The sequence below is a fragment of the Amblyomma maculatum genome, chromosome 1, assembly GCF_055883805.1.
Source record: "Amblyomma maculatum isolate TAMU_Amacu chromosome 1, ASM5588380v1, whole genome shotgun sequence".
NCBI classification, from domain to species: Eukaryota; Metazoa; Arthropoda; class Arachnida; order Ixodida; family Ixodidae; genus Amblyomma; species Amblyomma maculatum.
Genome location: NC_139344.1, coordinates 306,243,838 through 306,258,572, shown reverse-complemented (window position 1 = coordinate 306,258,572; position 14,735 = coordinate 306,243,838). Strand labels below are relative to the sequence as shown.

General features: G+C 47.9%; 1 protein-coding gene across 2 annotated transcripts in view; it reads right to left on the bottom strand.

Moving 5' to 3' along the window:
• Positions 1–1,964: 1,964 nt before the first annotated feature.
• Positions 1,965–14,735, bottom strand: part of LOC146206995 (atrial natriuretic peptide-converting enzyme) — a 253,409-nt gene continuing 240,638 nt past the window's right edge. For both annotated transcript variants that reach the window (XM_084591738.1, XM_084591728.1), the window contains one exon: positions 1,965–2,732. In XM_084591738.1, coding sequence (XP_084447864.1) covers positions 2,580–2,732 — 153 coding nt within the window. In that variant the 3' untranslated portion in view covers positions 1,965–2,579. The remainder of the gene's footprint in view (positions 2,733–14,735) is intronic.

The following is a 14,735-nucleotide window of genomic DNA, read 5'->3' as shown; positions in this document are numbered from 1 at the left end:
AGGCTTGAATATGCTTGCATACGATGTGCAATATAAATGCTCTTGAAAAAAGTGCGTTTTATTTATTCCAAATACGGTCGCACCGATTCGGTATCTGAATTAATGGCAGAAAATGGTATTGTCACTCTCGAAGCAAAAAGAAACTTCCTCCGTCTTAAATTTTTATTTTTTTTTACTTAATAACAAAGTTGCACTTGATCCTAGCCCTTACGTTCGCCCTCTTACCACTAGGCAGACACGCCACTCTCATGCCCTCTCTTTAGCACCTCACTTTGCAAGGACTAATTTATACAAATTCTCCTTTTTCCCTAACACAATTGCAGATTGGAATAGTGTGCCTGCTTCTTCCCTCCAGTCTTTAGATATGGTTGAATTAAGTATAATGACTTAGGAAGTATTGCCTCCTGTCAGTTCTTGGGTGTCGGTTTTGATTGTGTCAGTTTTTTTGTTTTTGTTTTTTTACTGTTGTTCTTATATTTTACGTGCAGTAATAACCCCTTCAACTGGTCTACTCGATGTGTTGGTGTGCTTTTTTAGCTTGTGCTTTCATGCTTTTTTTAATTTTATGTAAATGTATGCCACTCCTGCTTGGGCGCTCAGCCTGCAGTATGTTCAAAATAAATAAACAAAAATAATAATCCACAGCAAAACGAGGACCAAATGAGTAAGTGCGTGCGCCACGGACTGGCAGGCATCGACACCGCTTACATGCGCTTGTGCTATGGCCGTGTTGGGCACCCTGCCGCGGTCCAACTCACGTAAACCTATCATCATGTCATCACCCATTCTAGGCACTATTCTTACCACTGTACTATCCTTCAATTTGGCTGCATGTGGCTACTGCTACGGCCGTGCAGTGCATAAGGACATAAATCGGGGATGCCGGATTCATAATACATCCCGGAGAAAATTGCGTCGGGTCCGTCCGTCGTACCTCATTTCACGAATCCGTCCATGAAATATTTTTTCGTAGAGATATTTGTCCAGGTCAGGCTTCGGACAAAGGCCCTCAACAAAAGACCTTCGTGGGGTGGCGCACTACAAAATTTTGGGACTGCTTAACGCACCTTACGGAAACAGCGCGATGGCGGTAATTTCTGGACCCATTGCAGACATGAAATTCACACTGCTATAGTGGCAGTTAAACACGCGACGGCTGCGGCGATAGCTACGACTCCGAAGCGCTCGCCGCGGGTAGAACGAGCTTTTCCGTAAACATGCGCCAACTGGCCACACAAGCTACGTTAATTCTGTATTCGCTTACCAAAAAATATCCCTTGGTTGGAATGAAGCACGTCTGAGAAAGGATCGCACCTATGCCTGACCCACCAGACAATTGAAACAATGCTTTCAAAGCGTATCATCAGTCTAATAAGATTAAACAGCTAGCAGAATAGTCTAACGCATACCTTCACGCAGAGCCAGGAATTCCTTGTGAGAACATTTACATCAACTTTCATATGTGAAACATTTCGCATTGAACGCCTTCCTCTGAACTAGGTTGGCCAATGAAAGCCACAACTTTAATCGCCAGCTTTAAATGGTGCTTTCGCATTAAAATGCAAATATGGCCTGGCCGCGTATCACGATGCTTTACTCACCTCCCTGATTTCGGCAAAGGAATTTATGTAAAGGCTCATGGACCATATCAAACGCCTGTTCTGTTAGCTCGCGTCCGTTGTGAACATCAGCTAGGTTACCATGAGAGAGCCATATAAACATTGAACAAAGCAGAGAACAAAATAGCAAAGTTCCAGAGACGTTGACGTCATTTCCTTTTGCTTCATGTTGATTGGCCTTGCCTTGAAGCCCTCTCATATCATGCTGCTGGCCCGTGGGAGGTAAACGACGTGGCATGCATAACGAGCTTAGTATGAGACCCGCAAAAGTCTGTACACCATGTTCATTTTTGTTCCCTCGTCTCGAATGACCTTTTGAGTCCAGTATAGTGACATTCATAGACATGTTTTCAGCGCTTTTTATTGGTGTCGCCAGCTTGACTCTACATGAAGGCCGGCATTTTAAAAACAAATGAGAAGGCGCTGTTAATCCTATGCCGTCATTGAATATCACATTACTCTCCTTATCGTTCCCCCGAGAGCAATGTCGTACAGGCTTTGAGTTTTCAGTGTCGAGAGAAAAGGTTGTGTATACGCGGCTAGACCTTGGTCTAGACTCCGTGCCACTTTCCTGTCGGTATCCAGAAAGGCCAAGTCGCTTTTATCTATACACAAATGTCCCTCGCTTTTAGGTGCCGAATACGCACAAAGGCGTCCAAAGCACTGAACCAGACAGGATGCTCCCGCTGTCATTGCTAAAACTATGACGACCCCTGGCTTACCTTGGTGCACAATCAAAATTCCTTCGGTGGGGCACCTTAAAATTCCATCAGCTAAGAAGCCGAATTGCCAGAGAGTGATTCGAAAGGCAACATTTTCTGCACTGGCAAGTAAGGATGAACCCTTTGTTCGAACGCTCCGACGTCTCCTTCGACAAAACTACCTCTGCGCAGTAATTATTAAGAGTACATTTGCTTCCATATGTGCAGTTCAGATGAATTCTACACACTGCGATGTTCGCTAGGAGAAGAGCACCGCCTCAATCCAGGCCAAGTGCGGCCCGATCCGGTGGAAGCGCTGCTCGCCTCCGCTGCATGGCTCGGCCGCCACGCCAACCAGCTGCCACCGGTCTCCGTGCCAGCACATCAGCTGGCCACCAGCAACAGCCTCGTGCTGCAAATGCATGCAATTTTTTTTGTGTGATTTACCAGCCTCTCCCACCTTATCAGCAAATTTTCTAATGTTTTCGTTCGGTCAGTTTGAACGAAAAAAAATTGTCGCGCTGAAAATTATTACAAAAACTTTAGGGGGACCCAAGCTCCGCCGTTAAGTGTATAGCGTTTCCTCCCCGATATCGTTTCGCATATACGGGTGATGTTTTCTCATTTTTGAATTTAAAACTTATTGGTTATTTAATTTTTAATATTATTTTATTTTTTTATCCCGAATTTATCATATTTTAGTTCTTTCTTAATTTTTATACACCGATACTTAGCACCAGCAAACGCTCGCTTTTCATTCTTAGCAGTTTGACACCTTTGAACTCATTTTCCATTTTTAGGTATCTCAATTACTTCAATTGATTGCATAAAATTATCATTTACACACTTTAATTTTCTGAAGTAGCCCCATCAGGCATTGGCTTTTCATTTTGAGCATTTTGAAACCTTTAAGCCAACTTTTCAAGTTTTTTGATGTTTTCATTTTCTTGATTCATTGATTATTGAATTATTTATCATGATTTAAATTAACTTGTCATTGCCAATCACACAAAAATAAGTCATAAATCTGTAGAACTACAAATTATCCATGACAATTTTTTATGCAGCCCCTGAGTATTTCCGACACGCAATGCCGCCGACGGTTTTTCGAGCGACGCGCTGCTTAATTGTAGAGCCAAGTGTTTACACATCAATCAGATGGTCTGGAGTGGCAGCTTTAACAAAAAGCATTTCTTGTCTCGCGGAAGTTGTGTTCACGAACTGACGCTAAGAAAAAAGATATAAAACACAAGGCAGCTTTCAATGTTTATCTTCTTGATTTCTGTCACGTTGTAACGACTACGAAAAGTGTTGTAAACTGCTGCAGTTCCTGTTTTTTAGTAAAATTCTAAATTGGTCTAGAAGAAGGTTATAACACCTTTTACACATTAGGGTGGGCACCGGAACCGATCCGGGCCTTAAGAGAAAGGTGGGAGTCAATGAAGAGAAAGATAACGGCTATAGTGGAGGGCTCCGGAAAAATTAGTGGCCCGCTAAATTTAGCTGCCGGTGTGGCTGGCCTACCAAATCTGGCTGGCGTAAAAAGGGCTTTCATATGGAGGTATCCTAGGTCGAACGCCGCTCCTGTGCCGTCAGGGCAGGTTAATCTGGTGGTCGAATTTATTCCAGAGCCCTCCATTATGGCAGCTCTTTCTTTATTCACTCCATCCTTCCTCCCTTCCATTACGGCGATGCTCAGGTTTCCACCCACAAGATTCACAGATAGCGCGCATTTTCTTTACACCCCCTGAAGAACGGCGTTAGTATGGAGGTTCCCTGACTACTCTTTCCACGGAAGCTAGTGTGCGCTTAGCAACTATAGATTCCGGCTTCAGAGAAAACTTTTCTCACCTTGACTAAACCTGGCATGATAGAGATAAAAAAAATTGTGTCCACGCCAGGAATTGAACCGCCATCCTGCCGTGCCCAAAAATCACTACTCTACGAGGACTTCCTGGGAACGTATTGATTCATAATACCTGGTTTCTACGTTGGCGTAGGTCAACCGAGTCCCTGATCAGCTGTCACCACCCGCGCACTCCACAGGGAGGAGAGCCCATCAATGACACCAGCCGTTTATTGGACGCTATCCTCCAGCGTTAGGCACAGTCCCCGCATCCCGGGAGCACGCGAGGAATATCGTAGCAGTCTGGGCGTGTTGGTTATTCATGATGGAAAAATACAGCGCAGAGAAGAACAAAATGAAGACATACGAGCTCTGACTTGCGTAGCCAAGCCTTCTATCGCTCTTACTCGTAAGGAGTTGATATACTTAAGACAAGATATGAATGTATCTGCGCATGTATGATGTTGGGTGTTATAATAAGGCTCTGAGGCTCGAAATAAACTGTTGCAAGTCAGCGCTCGTGTGTCCTATTTGTCTTCATTTTGTCCTTCTCTGCGCTGTATTTTTCCATGACGAGGAATGCGCGCCGCAAGCACGCAAGGGCATGCTGTGATCTCTGTGACCAAAGGGTCTTCTTAAGAGAGAGTGAGCAATCAACACAAGGTACGCCAGTCAGGGATCGCTGGATCCCGATCGACAGGCGCTCTCAGGTACGACCCGGAGCGGGAAAGCTCGAGTACACAGCTGTCTGCGTATGCATCTGGCGATGTCTCCGAGGGGTCTCGACCTCGCTCGGACGGTCACGCCAGTGCGGCCGTCCAACCAAAAGGCGTCTAATGTGAAAAGCCATTGAGACGCCGGGGCGGAGCTGTAGCCGACCGACAATGACAAGTCGTCCGGACACCTCTCCGCCGAGAAAGGGAAAGAGGAGAACAACAAGAGAACGGGCCGCGAAAAGCAACGGCAAAAAACCCGAGTCCCTCTTAGTTGATGAATCTGACGACTTCTGCATTGTCCATCACACACGAGGTTGCAAAACAATTTATTTTTGGTATGAAAAAGAATAACACATTACAAAGAAGAAGCAAGGAAAGGGTACAATAAAAAAAACTTGGAAAAATATTTTCAAGAAAATTCACAAAAAATAAAACGAAAATAATGGCAAATTGCGCCTATCTTCCAGTCCTATCGTCCAAACAAAGCAGTAGCAATTCCTTCCTGCTGCGCGCTACAGACGGTACACTCACGCATTGCCTCTCTTGATGCGAAAATAGTTTTAAATGCTTCAATAATTTCTCGCTTCAAAGTGTATTTTGCCCGAGCCAGCACATTGGTTTCCGTGAACCTGGCCACACATTGTTTACCTGTGCGATCCTGTTGAGTGCCATCCTTTCCACAACGAGAGCAATCGGTTGTCAGGTTTCCTGGAGGCTACAATGCTGCACACGCATTTCTGTGTTCCTTTAACCTCTCATTGAGGCATCGGCTTGTCTGCCCCACCAGGCGCGTAGCCAGGGGGAGGGCTTATGGGGCTCTAGCCCCCCACGAAATGTTTTTGTATTGTCATACACCACAGACCAAAACAGCTACCAGAGCCGGAAATCAATCTGGACTTTGTCTCCAGTATGTCTTTTTCACGCTCAAAAAGAGATTTCTGCGGGAATAAAAAAGGCGAAAGGTGCATTTAGTTTTCTGAAATCATCCATCGGACCATAAAAAGGAGACAAGCCATACTACTAGATAAGCTGATAAAGTACGCAGAGATGGAATGCGTGGGGAAATAATAATAAAAAAAAACTAGGAGAGAGCGTGACGCCACGTGCGCAGCCTCCACAGGCCAAACTCGATCTTCTGACGCCGCGCTGTCTTCTCCCTCTCGGGCCTCTTGTTCGCACTGAATCTCGGTGTTTTTATGTTGAAGTGGTCTGCTGAGAGTCCTCGTCTGTTCGTAACACTTTAGTTTGTTAGAGTGCAGATGCTGCATTATAATCAAAATTAGAAGCACACTGGAGAGAGTTCAGAGAACAATTTCATCCGCGGGTCCGTCAAGAACACTACGTATTCGAGCTAATGTTAATTGTATATGGCTGAAAAACTGCCTGTGAAGAATTTTCAGTTCTGCAATTGTTAAATTAAACGAATGATTTTCGTCTGAAACAATTCATGTGCAGGATGGATCACGAAAGTCCCGGATGGTACTATTCTTCCGTGCAATCTTTGCATCCCGGCATGCAGAATTTATGGCGCAGTTGAGAGGTGACAGGTTGGCGACAGGTATCTCGATACTGAGGAGGCTGAGCAGCAACGTCAGCCCCCCTCGAAAAACATTTCTGGCTACGCCACTGCCACATACCACAAATAAATATATCCAGTTGGTAGTGTGCGCATCATCGGTGTGTCCGTCTTGTAATCTCTTGTTCTTTTTTTGGTTTTGTGGGGTTTCACGTCCCAAAGCAGCTCAGGCTATGAGAGACGCCGTAGTGGAGGACTCCGGTAATTTCGACCACCTAGGTTTCTTTAACATGCACTGACAGCGCACAGCACACGGACGCCTTGCTTTTCGCCTCCATCGATCTCGTGCGTGCGTGTGTTATGGACAATGCAGCGCTAGAAGTTTTCAGACCAACATCCTTGCCCTCCTACCCAACAGCGAAAGCACGCGGCAGGTCTCCAAGCATGAAGAAAAGAATCATCCCGCAACGAACTACGCTTCAGCTCCAGCCAAAATATTTCGAAAAGAAAGGCACTCAAGAGAGACACACTAGCAGAACGCACCATACACAGAGAAAAAGATGACATCAAGAATAATATACAAAGTTCCGAAGACGAAGTAAATACTATGTACAGAACGATGTCAGCGGCCAAGTTCCAAAGTGCGTCGCTGCAGCTCAGGAAGCCTGCGGTGATCCACCACTCGCTGACTGGGTGGCCAGCATGCATGTTTGGTTGCAGACGGTCTCCGTCGGCGCGGGAACAGCGAACACGCCGAAGGGTTCCCAGGCGTGGAACGTGGCTATCCCAGGACGCACATAGGACGAGCGCGGGGACTTAATTTTTCTCGCCGCGCACAAGCCGACGAGCACACGCGGATCAACGTCGTCGCCTTCGCTCTTGAGCAAGCACACGCACATATATACCCTGCCGGGGTGGCGCACCACAGTAGTTAGCGCGCTCGACTGCTGTTCCCAAGTACGCGGGATCGAATTCCCTGCCTCGGCATTCGCTTTTCGATGGAAGAAAAAGCAAAGCGCCTGTGTATGGTGCGATGTCAGCGCACATTAAAGAACACTAGGTGGTGGAAATTTCCGGACTCCTCCACTAGGGCGTCTCCAAATCCTGAGTCGCTTTCTGACGTTAAACCCCACAAAAGTAAACCAAACCACATATATACATATATAAATATATATGCTTCCCGCCCCCTTATGTAATGTCTACGGGCCTGGATTGTGCAGCACGGTGGACATATATGTGGAGAGAATAATGGTTGTATGGCTAATCGACCAAAATTAAATAAAAGTTTTTATTTAAATTTCAGTGGACAGTATTATATACCGGAACCAAAGGTCACCAAGGGCCTAGTTCTTAAATTTTCTTAATGAGCAGTGTAGTTCAGAATATTGGAAAAGGAAAGAAATATTTGAAACTTGTAATTTTGCTTTCCATGGCAGCACTCGGGCATCGTCAGAGTATCACCAACGAAACAGCCGCAGGCATCTGAAAAAAGCTGCAGTACCCTAGTCTTTTTAGGAAAGCAGGGCCGTCTCAAATATTAGGTTGTGTACAGCCTTGCTGGAGACGTGCGCTTCGGAATAAGCCCCGAGTTGCGTTTCAGCTACAACACCCGTATGGAGACCTGAACGAAGGGTCGTCTTTCGGTTCTCACTGCTTGGAACACATCCCGACTACGCTGCTCGTTCTCCTCGGGTCTCCGTTCACTGGTCCGAGCCATGCTCCACTGCCGAAGTTTACAACGTGCCTGATTATGGAAGCTCCACAGCTCCACTTTGGTGATGTCCGAATTCAAAACCACTGTGTACACGTTTGTTTCGTGCTGCGCCACAAAGCACCATGCTGCTAATGTCGCTGTGGCTGCTTTGTGTTGCTACGCTGCTACGTGTTGCTACTGTTCCCATACATACGCAGAAGAGAGTCGAAGAGCTGCTTTAGACTCAGCTGCTTTGGCATAATGCGCCATCTGTCAATCAGCGAGGCAAGCGCGCCAACGGCCGGGGAGCAATCCCGGGTATGTTTTAGACGGCTTTTTACATATACAGCCACACGCTCGAAAAAGACGACGCTAGGCCTGTTAGTCCTAGCAGCCCTCGCTACAACGCCATGCCGGATGTCTCGGCTGATGCCGAGTCCACTGACCCGATGGACACTGACGCCCAGCAACCCCCCTGTGCCAGTACGAACGCCAGCTACTTGACGCCCGAGAACCTGCAAACAGTTACCAACTACCGCATGCATGACGACACACAGGCCAACAACGTGGCACACTGTGCCCGGCAAGAAACATCTTCTGCAACAACGTAAGCAAGCCAATTTTCAAATGTTATGCCTTACCATGTGGTAGTTATTAAACCCACGGAACGCCGAGACATCTCATCGTTCCCACGTGCCCGACTAGCAACATTACTCAACCAGCACGCCATAGACCCCAGCCTTGCCAAACTTGCAGTGTACCGACCTGACAGTCGCAGCAATACAATAACGGCAATCGTGAAAGAATCGGAGCATGCTGTAAACATAACCCGCCATCTTCGGACGCTTTGCGACCCCACATGGGGCTCAGTTGGAGTTACCAGCTACATGGCACCGCCTAAAAACACTGTACGCTTTAAGTTGCATTCCATCGAGCCAGGCAGCTCCAGCAAAGATTTGATTGCCAATATTTTTTCGCCGCATGGAACCATACTTGCCGCACGCATGCTTGGGAAATCGAACACTGCCCTAATTACAATGGAAGCCCCGAGCATACCGAAACGTGTTTATTATTACAACTGTCCTGTAAAGGCATACCCGTTCGAACATCGACCTGTTGTGTGCCTTCATTGTCACGAAGCAGGACACATGCAAGCGTTCTGTCCGAACGCCGCTGTATGCGGCCGTTGTGGAACTGCACATACTGGAGACGCGGCCTGCACCTTGCCATAATGTGTTAGGTGTAAAGTACAGGGTCATCTTGCTACCAGCACAACATGCCCCTCTAAGAAACCGTCAGTCCCGCCGCCGACGCAGGCCCGGTCACACAGCAATAACCTCGGCAATGACACCGGCTCATCTGACATTACCTGTTCTACATCACAACTACAACTCACCCAAAAACTCTCAAAGAGTCACATAACTGTCAAAAAAACAGCGAAGAATCCGCCTCAAGCAACTCGCAACAGAAATTACAACCATCGGATTTACAGGTCGCGTCTGATCTAGACAAGGCACTCGCCAAAGCACAAGCTGATCTCGAACGCGCGCGTTCCCTCATGCTGGACAAGCAGTTAGCGTTGCAACAGCTCCTCGAGGCCAAACAGGTCAAAGACAATGAGGCGAAACTTCATCAAGCCTCAGTATGGTTTAAAAAATCTGCCCCTTTGACTGGCACATCCCCACCTTCTCAGTTTTCTTCAACAGCCTCTCCAGCGCCAGACGCCCCGCAAAACCAGACAGCGCCTCCTAGCGCACCGCAAAACCAGGCACCACTTCCTTCCGCAACGCAGATCAATTGTGATTCGCCCACCACCCCATCAGTCGACACAGTATCTGCAGCACTGGCCGCTCTCACGAAACGAGTTGACGCTTACGAAGCACAACAAGCCGCACAAAAAAAGATTTTAACACAACTTGCAACTGTCATGACACAGCTTACCGTCCTCGACACTATTAGCAGCCAACTTAAGCAACTCAATAATGCTCAAACGCAACTCACAGCCGAACAACAGCTTATACGGAATGACCAGGCTCACCTCGCACAACGCCTAGACGCTCTAGAAAACGGTCCTCCCGCTCCAAAGCGCCGCTCCAAGGCTGCCCCCCAATTCTCCTTCTTCAAGAAACAAACGGAACATCCCCTGGAATCCGTCACTACAAGGCACTTTATTCTCCAAGTATTATGCATACGCCTCGTTACCAAAACGCCCCTGTAATCCGCGCTCAGGCTGCTATATTTATTCTTAAAAATATTCCCCATGCCCAACTTGACACATCCGCGTTCTGCTCACCGCACAAGGAAATCGTAGCAGCGCGAGTGCGATACAACCGCAAACATCTTGTGGTTGTCAGCGCATACGTCAGACCCCACGCAAAGCCTCACGAAGTCAGTTTTGACTGGATACGGAAACTTCGCGACGCTCATGCTAAAGACGAGATGCTCATTGGCGGGGACTTCAACGCGCAGCATCAAACATGGGGTTACAGACGCTCCAGTCTTCTCGGAACAAGTCTGCACATCACATCCACAGAGGTAGCGGGACTATACCTTGGCAATGACACCGATTATCCGACACGACGAGGCATGCATCCTGGTCAACATGATACGTCTCCGGATCTGACCTGGCACTCCAACAACATTATCCAAGATTGGCGATGTGGCCCTGAAACATTGGGCAGTGATCATTACCCTATATGGATACAGCTCCAGTCCAATCTACGCCGCCGCAAACGAAATACTCGTACCGTCAACTGGAAAAACTTCCGACAGGCTTTAGACGATCATCTCGCCGAACTGCCAGTCGAAACACTCCTTCAACGCGCCCGTGATTCAGCCACTGCAATCACACAAGTAACAGAAGACGTTCCTGTACCTGACCCTCACCTGCTTAACCTATGGGAAAGCAGAAAACAAGCCGAACTCGATTATCTCCAATCTGGAAGAGAATACAAAAAGCTTCTAAAACTTCGTCGCCTCACTGCTGAGGCACGCCGCTATAGCAAACGCCTTAGCAGAAGTCGATGGCTTGACTTTTGTAGCACTTTATCCTATAGGACCAACACCAGCAAGCTGTGGAGAGTATTCCGGGCCATGAACGGCAAGAGCAAATCCGCAAATACCGGAGAAACCATTCTCCTCCGCACTAGTCAGACTGCTACCGAGCTTGAACAGGCGGCAGCCCGCACTTTCTTTCCGCAACCCGCCTCACCACCCCCACCAGACACCTATGCATCTGTTCCATCCACGGACTCTACTGGCATCAACGCCCCCTTTAACACATTTGAATTCGAATATGCTCTTTCACAAGTTAAAAAGAACGCGCTCCCGGCAAAGATGGAATCACTTGGAGCATTCTCCGGAACTCCAGCACACCTACTAAGGAAAAATTGCTTGACCTCATCAACCAGCACTGGGATACGGGCTGCCTACCACCACATTGGAAACACTCGGTAGTCGTCCCCATTCCCAAGCCTGGAAAACACCCCACGCAACTTGCCAACTTGCGACCGATCTCTCTAACCCAACCGTCTGTAAGCTAATGAAACGCATGGTCACCAATCGACTTACACATTACCTTAACCTCAAATTACTTTCACCCGTTCCAGACTGGCTTCCGCCCTCAGCTAGGAACACAGGACAGCCTTTATCTTCTACACACCAACCTGAACAGAGCACGCCGATGGTGCAAAGGCCGTCCTGACATAATCGTAGCTGTCGATTTACACAAGGCGTTCGATACCATCAGCCATCAAGTCATTGTCGACGCGCTCATCCACACTGGAGTTGGAGCCCGCGTCATCAACTTTGTGAAATCCTTCCTGAGTAATAGAACCTATGAAATTCAAATCGATATCAACCCCACGGCATAACATTTTACAAACCGCACGGGTGTGCCTCAGGGCTCAGTCATTTCCCCCACCTTATTTAACATCGTCATGGCGAAAATCGCATGGCAACTAGACAAAATCGATGGCCTATGGTTCACAATATATGCGGACGACACCACGCTCTGGACCACGTACCGTAATACGGCTCGAGAACAAACGGAGACGCTGCAACTAGCACTAGATACAATCGAGATTGAACTTCATTCTACAGGCATGCGTCCATCCCCAGAAAAAACTAAATTTCTGGTCATACATCCACCGCCTGGAGGCGTGGACGTCAACCTTCACTTCGGCGGTCAAAACATCGCACAACCCCCGGAAGGTTATCTCCGGATACTTGGCGTTCCCATCAATCAGCATGGTACTGCTAAGGATTGGATCCAACAGCTAAAATCTCAATGGAGGCCAACGCTCCACTTAATCAAACGGCTCAGCAGCAAGAGTGAGGGCGCAGGGACGGAGGTAGCGCGTCGCCTCACCGTCGCTATTCTGCTCGCTAAGCTCCCCTACGGTGCCCCTTACTTTGACTTGACCGCAGCCAATTACAAGACACTTGGCTTACTTTATAACTCTGCCTTGAGGGTTATAACCGGTCTACCCGTACGCACGCGCATCACGGAGCTTCACAGATTCGCTCAGCTCCCACCAGTGGATGCACTTATTGCTACGCACCGAGCCAATCATGAAACTCGCCTGCGTCACACACCCAACGGGCATCGCCTCACTCGAATCTTTGACAAAGCTAACCTACACTTGCCCATATTGGACCACTTTACAGCACCATGGACAGAAACATTGGTAACAGATCCAAAACCCCTTCCAACAAACACCAAAGGGCCAGGAAAAGATCACCGACAACGCCACATAATTGATACACAAGACCAGCACATCGGTCTCCGCATTTATACCGACGCCGCCCTATATCATGACGATGACACCGGCATCACGTTTGCAACTACCGCTTACTACCAAGAGGGTTCACAGCTGCACGCTACTAGCCACAGTGGTCGCAGGTACTGGTCCGCAACTGAACTCGAATTAACAGCCATCGACGAGGCCCTTCAACACTGCACCAAAGGAACAGATCGTTTCATCCACATCTACAACGACTGTCAAGAGGCTATAAAAACCCTGCAAGCCCGTTCTTACAAGACCTCAGTACAACACAGCATCAAAGAGCGCTGCCGATACCTGCGAGAGACCTCACAAGTCTCGGTACGAATTCATTGGACACCTGGACATCACGCACAAGGAACTGGGAACAGAATGGCCCACGAGGCCGCTGGCGCGCAGCTAGAGGAAGACCGCCGGCATAGCCTTGATGTAGGCCCGTCCAACTCGGACCACCCTTACTGTTCTCCCGTCTCCTTCATCATACCGGACTCTGTCATCACGCGGCTTAAACATGAGCGGAGGGGTTTGTTGCGGGACCTCGTCCCCGGTATTACTCCTCCGATCCCTTCCGGCCTCTGTCGTCCAGCCCAAGTTCTAACTCACAAGGCGCGAGCCGGTGCAGCGTACACACCGGACATCCTGAGTCAATGGCGCCGAACCAAGATCAGCTGCCCCAACTGCTTTGCTGACTCCGTTGACCTGCAGCACTTGGTCTGGACCTGTCCTGGCACGGCTGGCCTCCGCGCACGCTACACATCTGCTCACCACATTCAGAGTTACGAAGACTGGACAGCCCCCAATACCAACGCCAAGCTTAGTGCCCTGCTAGACTTCATGTCGGAGTCTGGCGCCCTCAACCTCACCTAACCCTTCCCCTCTAGGCATCAGGTCATCCTCATGAATAAAGGTTTATGAATGAATGGCGCTTTCCTCGCTGCTTGGCAGATGGTGCACCATGTCAAGGCAGCTTTTCGACTCTCTTCTGTGAAAATTATGCACGCCGCCGAGAGCGGTTTTCAGTCGATTCCGGAAAATTTAGGCAAGTACCGATGTTGAATCACTTATCAGATAACGTAGACCATATTTGCTACTTTGTGAACGTTATTTCAGCTCGAATGGGGTAGCAGATTTTGCATAAGAATTTTTTTAAAACCTGTCCCCCAAATATTCAAGACTATGTACAATGATGTGCTTTAGAAACATTACAAATTATTTTGTTTACTCGTTATAACGCCAAATACAATACAATTCATTACTTTGCATGCATGTTTCGGAAGAGTTAAAATGTGGCTATATTTGACGGATTTTGTTTTTTCTCCTAGTGTCATTGGTGCTATTTTGCAAAATGGCTGCGCCCAGTATAGACAAGGCACTATAGACAAGCGTATAGTGAACTAGAATATTGTCCTAGTGGCGCGAACGGAGAGCCGCAGGCGTGCTCCTTGGCGTAGAAACCACGAGATGGCGCCACTGCATCTTCTTCTAGCGGCGGCATTGATGCTGCTTCAGACACTTGTGTGTGTTTTTCTGTGTCGAATTGCCCCATGGCGGTGCATTTATGATTCTTTACTAAATAATCCTGGATGCCGCTGGCTTTAACTAGCTTCAGTGTAATTATCTAAGCATTTTTTTCGCTCCTTGGCGTTCTGAGAAGTTCAGAAGTGGTGAAAGATCGCGTCGTTCTGTGTTGTCTGCTACCATGAAGGGGCGTGCGAAAAATGCTTGATTTGTTGATGGATGTCAGTTATTGACATGCTCCTTTCAGGCTAAATTTGTTTACCTGCAACAATAATCTAGTTCACTATACGTGCGCATATGGTGAACTACCCATGCGATTCATCTGTCCGCGCACCTACGCTC